Source organism: Azolla caroliniana, unplaced genomic scaffold, assembly GCF_043228905.1.
Source record: "Azolla caroliniana isolate FFs.n. ecotype wild unplaced genomic scaffold, voAzoCaro1.0.p SCAF_15, whole genome shotgun sequence".
In the NCBI taxonomy this organism is placed as follows: Eukaryota; Viridiplantae; Streptophyta; class Polypodiopsida; order Salviniales; family Salviniaceae; genus Azolla; species Azolla caroliniana.
The window spans coordinates 3798900-3810982 of NW_028230450.1; the positions used below are offsets into that span (position 1 = coordinate 3798900).

Genomic DNA, 12083 nt, shown 5'->3' on the forward strand with positions numbered 1-12083 from the left:
CAAATATGTGTTTACAACATCTACTAGAATACTTGTTTATGCACAACACAATGAACAAAAAAAATGGCACAACTATCTAAATCTTAGTGCACTAATAAGGTGATTAAAGGTCGTATTATCATCATCAATCGATGGTTTAGGGGTTTTATCCCAATTCCCATATTTATCTACATAGTATGATTCTATTATGTTTATAGAGAAAATTTGAAGCTTTTGTGTACATTATCTCAAACTAAAGAGGTGATTGTTCCTATCAATGAAATGCAGAAATACACCAATCACCAAAAACGTTAACCCTCAACATTTTGCTTACAAAAGATAAGCCTTAGCTCTTCATCATCGTGTTTATAAGATGAATGTTATATGCAAGTACTCAATTGATATAAAAACTTTATCACTTTCTTCTACATATTTTGGATCAACCATCCTTTCAAGCATTTTGTTACAAATATAGTCATAACAACCTTCAACATATTGCGTATCCCAAAGACTGTTCACCAACATAATTCCACTCCTATGTTGTCACAAATAAACTTGATTTATGAATTTGATCTTTTGATGCGAGTTCATTTCCATTTCACTTGTATAAACTCAATCCCTCATATGCGTTTCTTGACCCTTTCTCTCATGCACAAATTACAATCAAGAATTGCAATAAAACTTTAAGATATTGTTCAATATATACATCAAGGTACTAGTGCCTTCATGTATGGTTCGATCCTATTTAACATCATTTGAAGTAATAACTGTATTAACATCATATAACTTTTGGTTTAAACCAATTAATTGTTTAGGGTTTAAACATTTGGAAGAAAACTGTTAAGGTTTCATAGCTTAAACAAATTATGGTCAATTTCTGCTAGTCTCCCTAAAAATTTAAGGATTTATAGCTTTTTTCTCCCGGTCCTACCTGTACCACTAATTATCTTAAACAAAGAGAGAAACCTTGCAATGTGAGCATTCCAAAAAATGCCCTAAGAGTATTAACAAATATGAAGATAAAAACACACTCAATGATCAATCCTAGTTAACCACTTTTAACAGCAAAAGCTCAACATAAGGCTAAGACACTGTAGGGCAATACAATAATGAGATGAACGATAAACGTTATTCATTGATTGAAATTTTCTACATCTGAAAATTACAAGAGATGCATGCCTTAGAATCTACCATTCATCCCTCATGCAGACTGTGACGATGATAGGTTCTTATCATACAATCGATAAAGTAAAGGAGACTTTGCCATCTGAGGTTCAGTTTCAAGATATGCTATAACATCTTTTGTACCTATCTTGCGAGGAGGTTTCACGGGTGGACTTGGTACATTTGCCTGGTGAAGTTGTCCTCTACTTCCAATGGAGTCACCTGATACAGTAATTAGCTATGAGTACACACCTTTTTGTACATTCTTTGAACAGGATATTCATAACATTGAACGAGTAATATATATAAGAATGTCTTGAAGATGTGTCCTAGAGAAGTTGTGATAAAAAGTAACTGTCTGCCGGAACTTTCGAAATGTTGAGAAATGTTTAAAAGAATACACAAATTAGCAATAGGCATTCTTATGATAAGGATACAACATAGATGCAGTGTAATTGGATTCAAAGCATTGACTGAGAGTAATATATCTGAGAAATGTCTTGAAGATAAGTTGAAAATTGCAATTTCCATTAACTTTCTAAGTATTGGGAATACCATACAAAAAACGCACACACATTAGCAATGGGCATTCATATCATAAGGGTTATATGCCTTTCATGTATAATAGTTAACATTCCTCAAACTGGGGATTCACAGGCTAATATATATGGAAAATGTCTTATTGATGAGCCCTAGAAATTTGACCCATAAAATTGCCACTTCCACAATTCTCATACCCAATCCAAACACATAAATACTGGTAATGCCTTCCATACCTTGAACCTTTTTCAACGCACTAGCTGGCCCTGTTGTGGCTCCATCCTCAAAAGCGGTTCTTCCCTGTGATTTAATTTCAGTACCAAGTTTTTTCTCTGCATCTCGATGCATTGTAGCACCACCTGTATCATTTGCAGTAGATACTCCTGTATAGAACTAGGATCATTTATAGAGCTCTCTTCTCCATTTGACATGTATTTTATTTGTTTGGGAAAAACTCAGAGATACCACGAGTTCTTTATTTCCCCAAATGCCCTTAAGTTTTCATTGTTTCCTCAAATACCCTTGCTCAACACCCGAAAGAAAAATTCCATTGGTAATTGAGTACTTTTATGGTAATTAACTAACTTTTGTCAGTTATATGTCGGAAAATTGAGATATTATATTGCCAAATTCTCTCTTTCAAGAGTTGCGTAGTTGGGGAATAGGAAAAGCTAAGGGCAAATGGAGAAAACAAAAACTAAGAGTGTATTTCGAAGTTTCTCCCTATTTCTTTTCCTTGACTATATACAGACCTGATTCACCTTCTCGTTTTTGCCGACCTTGCTCTGCCATCATTTGCCACTTTAATAGCATATCGTTCATACCTGACGCTGCCCGTGCTCCGCCTGCACCAGCTTTCTGCTTCCCATCTTCACCCTTTGTCTGAAAAATCATTACAATTGTGAACATATGAATTTTCTAAGCATTCTTGAGAGAATATTGGATGCCAAAAGAGACCTTTTTTTCCTTGGGTCGACCTGGACCATCCTCTTTAGTCGCAGCTTCATTGGAAGCTTTCTCCTTCTCCTAAAAAGAAACCGATGATCTGTTTAACCATTTTTTCATTCCCACAATTGTCATATACGACCTAGGTTTGAACACATTTTTTCTGGAACTCACAGAAGGATAGAAATAATGGTAAGGAACAACTTACTTCATTTATCTTTCTTAGTCGTTCTGATTCTAATGCTTGCTTCCTCTCATATGCCTCCCTGGCCTTCTTCCGCATTGCCAAAATCTGCTTCTGAATATCAGATGTGACCACAATTTTATGTGCATCCTTTTCTCGATCGAATCTCTAGAAAAACAAACAAGTTAATTAAGCTTGATGCTTTATTTTAGATATACAGTGTATATTAAATATGCAAGTTGTTCCCTACATGGCTTGAAATTTTTGACAGTTTATAGAGCATTGTACGGAGCCGCTCCTCTGCACACTGATACAAAAATTGCTGTTTAAGAAAACAATGACTAATGGAAAATCTCTGGGGGTCATCCTTGAGAGAAGTAGTTTACCATTGATAAGCATTGCTCTGCCTCTTCACTAACAAGGGAAACACCCAGCTTTGCGGCTTTATGAAATCCAGGACAAATCAATGAGTATTCTAACATTGATTATTCTTTCTATACCAAGAGACTATAAATGTTAAACATATGGGAACAACATTCGCACAAATCATCAAATAGACTCACCAATTGCAGTTACTTTGCTGTGAAGAGGACCTTTTTCCAAAAACAACCGTCCCTCCTCTTCTTGTGCAAACCTTCTCATGGCTTGAGTGCTCCGGCTTTCTTCTTTTGGACCAGCCAAGAGTTGTTCTTCCTCTTCCTAGAAGATTGCATAAAGAAATGAAATCTGTTTCTGAAATTGTAATATTAATTTAAAGGAAAAAAAATCCATGGAAACAATACCCGAAGGTTAACACCACTGACAGCTGTTACATCATTAAGTTGGTCAATGCTTTGCTCTAACACATCCCCTGCCACCTTCTGTTTTTTGCTGAAAATAAGCATAATTCTGCATTATACCTCAGTGGCTCAACATAAAGACTCTTACCAAGCAGTTTCATTGGAACTTCTAAATGACATGCCATTAAATCTCCCAACACCGCAGTGTCCACCATGGGTGGACCATGTTCATATGTCAGCATGAATAATATTAAATGATGCCAAACTACAGAAAATAGAACTACTATTACGATCAGTGGCATTATGCACTTTGAATATGACTAACTACAAACAAAACAGGCAGCAGGATTCATACTTTTACCTAGAGCCAGCAAAAATAGAATTGTATACAATCAATGGATGTTATGTGGATGAGTCAAGAGTTTGCAATTATTTTACAGACATAGATTGGAGATTTCTCGGGTATATTGTAGAATAAATATTTACCCAAAAATATGTAGGGCATTACTAACCCACAGCATTCCATTAAACTCCAAGACACTTAAAGGGTCCCTTTTACCTCATTCTTACATTCTCGAAAGAAGGGATGGCCAAAAAACAGATTCATCATACATGATCTCAAGCAGATCTATACAGGTTCATCTATATTTGTAGACAAACCTTTTCCCTTGCATGACAGGTGAAATATCAGTTGGTCGCTTCTGATCAACCACCACCTTCTTTGGTGGTGTTCTAACTTGGGTACCTGATGGAAAATTGACAACACCCTCAGGGATGCTGAGAGAAGCTGGGGGCATGGTGAGGGAACTTGATATATAAGATGAAGTACTGCTTGGTACACCACTGATATGCCCACTAGAGATGTCACCACCCTGCCAAAAAACAGATGATGATGAGATAAACTTTACTTTGTGCGCAATGAATGCCTTTCTTGCAGTATGTTACAGAATGCTATGCTATCAGCCATCTGTGTAAAACAAATAGTCAGGTGAGCTGCTATAAACATCAAGAATAAAAAATCAAATGAAGAAAAGTGGAGCAGGTTAGCGATTAGAATGCAACTAAAAACACCTTCATTTCCAGATTCATGTGCATGCTATATGACATGGAAATATCCAAGGAACCCACCTGGAACCAGGCAATGTATAAGTGGATGATAGGCAGAGTGGGTGTGGACACCTGAGTGCATGAAAATACATGTTCAATCCCTATAAAAGTGAAACAGGGAAGTCCCCTCTCCCTAACATTTACAGTTTTTACTATGAGCCCAACTGCCACATGTCAGATGATAGCTGATTCTGTGCAGGGCTACAGAAGCATCACTTCTGAGATCACCCAAACCTGTTTTTTCCCCACTTCTATATATGGCTCTTATGCCTGATGGTGATACTATCCTAAGCTGATGCATAAAAAATAGCAGAATGGCAGACATAGTGTTCTTCCAATTCCATGCCGCCCCTAGATGGCAAATTTGTTCTTCTATAGATTTGAGTGAGCATCTTCCTATCTCAATCTCTAAAGATTACAAATAACATTTCAGAGGACATGAGATAGATTTGCATCCATATAAGAAGACCTGTTGATCCATCTTGCAACATGTGCCTTATACTGGGCCATCTTCCTGCTGAGAGATGTTGTAGGCCTGATCTATGTTCTTTCATTATTTGATTTGAGTGAGCATCTTCCTATCTCAATCTCTAAAGATTACAAATCACATTTCAGAGGACATGAGATAGATTTGCATCCATATAAGAAGACCTGTTGATCCATCTTGCAACATGTGCCTTATACTGGGCCATCTTCCTGCTGAGAGATGTTGTAGGCCTGATCTATGTTCTTTCATTATTTGATTTAACTATATTAGTTCGGATCACTTTTAATCTTTTCCACTTTGATCATGCTCAGCAGTGAACAGTCCAAGCTATATTGGAATGGGGGTGATGGGTTTATAATAACGTCATGTGACTGGAACCATTCCTGCATTTCATCATGCCAATTATGATTTATCCAAATTCAATAAGTTGTGTCGGAGACATAAGCTGCAGTCTCGAGTACATTTGCTTAGGGAGCTCCCAAATCTGTTGGACATCAGTTACTTATCAGAATAATGCCTCGGTCACTCTTGGGACTGATCATGTCTTCGCCCAAATTATATGATGGGCACTAATGCCTGCTTTTTAACATGTGGGCAATCATTGAGACTAAAGGTCTCTAAAAATATTTCCTGTTAAGTACCCTCAAATTTCTACTCCAAGAGAAGAATCAGTCTTACAAGTGTATCAAACAACAATTTACCCCGAGGTTATTGGAACTGTATAAGTGCACATTTGTTTTTTCAAAGATACCAAGGATTGCATATCCACGCAAAAGTCTAGCATAGGCGCCTCCCACGAATGTAGCTCCTAGATATGTGTAGGATTAGCCATACGCCACCTTGTTATCTTTCAAAAATAATTCTGGTTTAACTCTTGTTACCCATGCTTCAGTGGTGTTAAAACGCCATCATTTAGTTTTATCAAGGTTTAGAGAGCAAGTAAGAAGAATGTCTCTTCAGAGGCCAAAAAAAGCCTATGAGACTGAATCATATATCTTAAAACATTGTCATGCATTTGAGAACACGCCAAACTAAAATAAATAATTTAGTAAAACTGCCTGATGCATCAGATTCTTTTTAGCTAAGCATGTAGCATCCTGAGTTTCGATAAACTAGGATTTTTGCCTTTGAAAGATCTTCAACATGTGCTGATCCAAGATGCCAAAATGAAGAGTTCTCCGATGAGAGGGCGACAACTTTGGTGTAGGATGGCAATGGCCTGGATTTGTCAATAAAAGGGTGAAAGGGGCCTGGTCAAGATGGGCATGGCTACATGCACAACAATTTGCTTTTGCCCAGTCTATTGTAACCCCTTTCAAATCTTGTGGTCAAGACCCTATTAGTGTAGCCCTAGGATGACTTGACTCATGAGAAGTGTTGGATCTAAAGAAGGTTGTGATTATTCTTTCTTAAAGAGGCGTTGTGGTTGTATTGTTCTTCTTCAACAACTTCTCAGCCTCTTGATTTCTAGTGAGAACAATACCTACCATCAGTGGACTTCATATCCATTACCTTATAGAGGGGACCAAAGCCTTGTTCAAACAAGCAATAGTATCTCCCCTTTATTTCACATACACATCTGCCAATCTCAATCTATAACATATGTGAAGAGGTACTCAGCTGCCCTATCACACTACAAAACACATAAGAGAGATGCGTATCCCTATCAGAGGGCCTGATGATAAATCCATCTTGCTACAAAAGGAAAGAGGGTCTTAAAGTGGACAGTCTTCCTACCAAGATGTGTTGTATGATAATCCATGTTCTTCTCTATTAAACAATTCAATCATATCAATTCAGATCACTCTATTATTTTTCACTTTGGTCATGTCCAAGTGTGAAGAATCCAAGCTATATTGGAATGTGTAGTGCATTTATATTGCCTGTATTTTAGCATGTTAAAAATGATTATCTGTATGTCCTGCCAATTGGTTTGATAACACGAGAACCAATCTTAAGTACCTATGCTTTGAGAGCTCCCAAATCCATTATACAAGTTACTATTAATACATGCCAAACTTGAGAACCTTTGCTTTGAGAGTTCCCAAATGCATTAGATACAAATTAATAATCAGAATAGTGCCTCAGTTACTGTTGGGGTTAAATTCATGTTCCCCTAGATTATATCATAAGCTACCAATGCTTTGCTCCTCAGCATGAGAGAAATTATCAAGCCTAAAGGTCTCTCTAAATCTCTCCAATTTAGTGCTCTATGAAGCTTTGGTTCCCAAGTTTCTACTTCGTTGAGAAGAGACAACGTTACATCAACTTTTCCAAGGTTGAACCTGTATATGTGCACATTGACTTCCAAGGGCAAAAAGGACTGCATATCGACAACCAAGTTGAGCACAGGCAGCCTCCTGTAGGGAAAACTGAGGCCCTATGAATGTTATTCCCAGGTATATGTAGAACCGTGTTTTTCCACCTTTTACTCTCCTAATTAAGAAATCTGGTTCTGATCTTCTTACCCATTTTTGAGTGATGTTAAACACCATCACTTTAGTTATATCATGGTTTACCAACAAATATTTATCTATACAAAATTACTTTAAAACATCTAGATGTCTTTATGTCCCTTTGGAGAGTCAAAAAGTAACACTATCAGCAGTATATAATAATATCCATATGGTTCTCTCCACCAAGCATGCTCTTAAACCACCCAATCTCTCTATGTAGTTAGACACCTCATTTATATAAAGACAAAGGAGAGTGAGGATGGTGGGCTTTCACTCAAATCATGTTATCTATGGGAAGCACAAAGTTTTCCTAGCACTAATTCATATCGTGCACAGATTTCCCATTCCATACATACTGGGAACCCAATGTCCCCTAGTCATTTCACAAGCCGAGCACTTGGCACAATGTGGACTTCTGGAAATCCACAAAGAAGCCATAGATTCTCTTTGTGTGGGTTCTTCCTTCCTCAATAAGGGCTTGAAGGGTCAACATGTAATCCATGATATTGAGACCTTTCGAAAATATGACTAACTGGCTGAGCAGGACCCATTTCTCTCTGCCTATACACTCAATTCTGACCTTAGAATTGAGCCATATAGTTTGGCAAAGTAATAGTCAATCATGATTGTTTGCTAGGTTTTGTGGGATCTCCAATCTTAAAGACCAGTACAATGGTATGTTCTGCCCAGCTAGTATGGAAACCTTCACACATAGCTCTATTAAAGATGTGGGCACTAACTGGAACTGAGGTGTCATACGTACAGATAACATGCTCACCCACTAATCCATCATGATCTTGTGCCTTTCCAAATCATATCGATTGATTGCAAGAAGAATTAACAAGATAATTTTAAGGAAAATAGAATAACTTTCTATTTACAGAGTTGCTAGCATGGTTCCTTGAAACAAAACATTCACCTGAGACTTGTCACCTTCATGCTTGATTGGTTGCAAAGTGATTGGAGATGGTGTACCCGGAGGCTGATGTCCATGCCATTGTTCTTGCCTATAGTCTGGAGTGATCATTTGAAGTGAAGAAACCCTCGGTTGCCCTGATGTGCCTTGATATTGCACTGAAGATTCTATGGGTGGTTGCAATTGTTGCACTGCAGTCTGTGGAGGACGAGTTTGCCCCACCTCTTGTACTTGTAATGGTAGTTGGCGCAGTTGTAACTGGTCTATTGATGTCTTTAACTGCTGTTGTTGCATATGTGGAGAGAATGGAATTTGTTGTTCAGGTTGTCCTGGCAACTGTTGCCTCATCTGCCCTTGCATTTGTTGCTTCAGAACAGTATTCATTATTAAATAATTTACCCAACGTAAAAGAGAAGAATGAACTGAATGTTTTTGTGTTAAGTCCATGACTTAAAACCTGCTTTATTTGCATTTGCTTCACAGTCTGTACTAGAACCTGATCCCCCACAAGTGACCTAGTAGCTCTCAAGAAATCCTCTTTCGAAATTTCAGTCCTCTGTAATTGAGCAATTTGAAAGAACCAGAATTTTGATTTTTTATGAGGAAAAAATATCATGTACATTAAAATTGATGCCCACCTTTAATTTCTGATATAGGGCAAGCAATTTCTGGCTCTGATCAGGCTGAAGTGTAGGCAAAAGCAGAGGCATGAGAGCACCAAAAGAGATTGCTTGTGAAGGTCCACCAGATTTTTTGGGTGGGCCACTATCAGCATTATTTTGTTGTTGATGTTGCTGTTGTTGCTGTTGTTGTTGTTGCTGCTGCTGTTGTTGATGATGATGATGTTGTTGTTGCTGCTGTGGAATCAATTGTTGCCACTGACTTGTTGGCTGCTGTGAGCTGGAGCCCAAGTTATGTTCTGAAGTTTCTTGCATGGAGAAGCCTAGAACAGTAAATTTTTCAAGATATTTCAGCCAAAATCATAAATATTTTCAATGCCTGATATGGGTTTGCTAAGTTCTATGAAAGTGTCTGTTGATGCTTGAAATAAAGATGCAGAAATTAAGCTGAACAAGATTACATGTCAAGATTCAAAAAAATCATCTTACAGCTTGTGTCCTTTGGAAGTAACTTGTCAAAAAAATTGAATTAGGATAGCCAACATGAGAATAAATTTTTTCACTATAGAAAGCCTATGATAATGTCTGATTCTGTAGTTCTGAAAAAGTAAGGAATTGTATTCCACTTATCTAAAGTAATGAGCATTAGAGACTATTTCCCCTTCTACATACACCTTATTTGTTAGCCAAATATCAAGAAAAAAAATGAGACTTCAGTTTTGCTGTTTTAACGTTGTCCAACAGAGAATATGGTTTCCTAATTGAACACATGGTTAAGAAAATCAATATAGATTATATGATTTGGGAACTGTTGAAAATGGACGCTTTCCTAAAGTTGTATGAGTTAAATTGACACATTTGTTTTAAGTTATCGACCAACGAAAAAACTATGAAATACTGTTGCATTGATTTCATGATATCCAAATGTGGTTTCCGTGATTAAGAATATGGTTTCCTAATTGAACACATGGTTAAGAAAATCTATATAGATGATATGATTTGGGCACTGGTGAAAAAGGACTATTTCCTAATGTTGTATGAGTTGATTGACACATTTGTTGAAGTTATCAACCAAAAATCAACGAGAAAACTATGAAATACTGTTTCATTGATTTCATTTTATCCAAATGTGGTTTCCATGATTAAGAATATGATTATTTCAATCATTAAAATGACATTACTTGGCCCTCTCCTAAAAATATATGAGTTGATCGAAACATGTACAAGATGAAAACGAAATAGGGAGATGAGTCCCTATTCCACCAATTTCACGTTCTCCAACACAGAAAAGGTGATATCCTTGATTAAGAATATATTGATTATGTCACTAATTATAAATGAAATGGGTTAAATTTTTGATAGAAAACTATATATCACATGATGTAAACATTGACGGAGAAGTTTTTTTCTTCAAGGTGAATGATTATTTGTGGAACCTGTAAAACTAAACTGATTAAAGCATACCTAGAACTTGGCAAGGATCTGAAATTGGATGTGAATTATGAGGAATCACAGCTGTCAAGGAGGTTGAGGTACTCGAAGAAACAACGATTTGTTCTCCTGAGGAAATGAAAGACGATGAAATAACTGGTTTGTACTCCTCCTGATTAAGCAGGACAAGGATGTGTCATAGAAATGAGTGGATAAAAACAAGACAGAAAACAGAGAAGCACTGAAGAGCGAAGAAATAGAAATAAATACCTCTTCATCTTCCAGGACATGGACAACTGGGCGAATATCCATTGAAACGCGGGAGGGAGGGAGACCATATGATTAATCCTGCAAAATAGAGCAGAAACAAACAGGATCTACGAGGGGGGAACCATGCCTCCCGATCAGAATCAGAACCAGAATCAGAATCAGGCTCCCGAAAACTTGTTTAGGGCGAAATGTGCATAAGTGGAAGAAGGAAACTGCAGTGATGAATGTCTGCAATCGAATCGAGAGTGCACACCAGAGAAATCCGTCCAACGGAATGAGCTGAAATCCGTCGTCCATAGGGTTGGGTTCGTAGTATGGAACCATACGTGCATTCGCATTCGCATGGTAAAACACCCTTCGAAGTATGGTAAATACCATACTTTTGTATTCATTATTTATTGTAAGGTGAATTTTTCTTTTTTAAGATAAGAAAGTTAAGGTAAAAAAGGTTTTGTTTTTTTTAACATAAGAATGTTTTGATAACATACGCATTCGTATGAAAAAACGAATGGCTGCCAATGCATTCGAGTATATTACGTACTATGGTTGGGTTTAAATCAGTCCAAAGGATTGGGTTTAAAACCAGTCCAAAGGGTTGGGTTTAAATTTTTCCAAAGGATTGGGTGCTGGTCCAATATGTGTGGAAAACACAGATGGAATGTGATCGATCGATTGATCGAAGAAGAAGGCAAAGAACATCGCATCGAAAGCGTGATTGATTTACCCAAGACTTCCGAAACTTGTTTACACTGAATTGTGCACAGTCCACTCGGTCACCGGTGGCGGCTCATCACTAATGCCCTAAACACACATCTCTACCTCACTTTGACTTGATTGGTACGAAAGTTGTGTGGAAGCATACTGGCTCAAATGACTACAGGATGGGCCCTAACATGGTTGACAATGAGAAGAATATGGCTTTATTGTAGTTAGGTGCAACATTTTGTAGCCTTCATCTGTGAAGCATGGGCCCCCATGTTTCTTTCCCTCGCCATGATCCATTGGTGTTGCAACAAGGCCCCTTGTTCATAGAGGAATCTGTCAATGATGCATCACGAAGCAAGTGTGTTGCATCCCATCTTCCAATATAGAAAGATTTTATTATTGTCATGGGAGATCGAGTATGATTACTGGATTGAAGTAAAGCAAACATACGAAATGTCATCGAAGGAGGTAGTGCACGTTTGGGGTTTCTCAAAAGAAAA

General features: G+C 37.5%; 1 protein-coding gene across 1 annotated transcript; it reads right to left on the reverse strand.

Annotated features, from left to right (window-relative positions):
- Window positions 1-1094: 1094 nt before the first annotated feature.
- Window positions 1095-11141, reverse strand: LOC147854391 (uncharacterized). Its single transcript, XM_087331102.1, has 15 exons — window positions 10879-11141; window positions 10642-10780; window positions 9196-9500; window positions 9015-9113; window positions 8561-8923; window positions 4252-4463; window positions 3595-3682; window positions 3376-3511; window positions 3199-3254; window positions 3063-3119; window positions 2837-2980; window positions 2641-2709; window positions 2436-2565; window positions 1920-2066; window positions 1095-1365 (listed from the first exon to the last, which is right to left on the reverse strand). Exons 1-15 carry the CDS (start codon window positions 10918-10920, stop codon window positions 1181-1183), a joined length of 2172 nt encoding a protein of 723 aa, XP_087187228.1. The 5' UTR covers window positions 10921-11141; the 3' UTR covers window positions 1095-1180.
- Window positions 11142-12083: the final 942 nt, after the last annotated feature.

Coding starts and splice junctions, on each gene's coding strand:
- LOC147854391 (XM_087331102.1), bottom strand. CDS start 10,920: ATGGATATTCGCCCAGTTGTCCATGTCCTGGAAGATGAAGAG. Junction 10,781..10,878: donor ATGTCCTGGAAGATGAAGAG/GTATTTATTTCT, acceptor CTGCTTAATCAG/GAGGAGTACAAACCAGTTAT. Junction 4,464..8,560: donor ATGAAGGTGACAAGTCTCAG/GTGAATGTTTTG, acceptor GTTTTTTGGCAG/GGTGGTGACATCTCTAGTGG.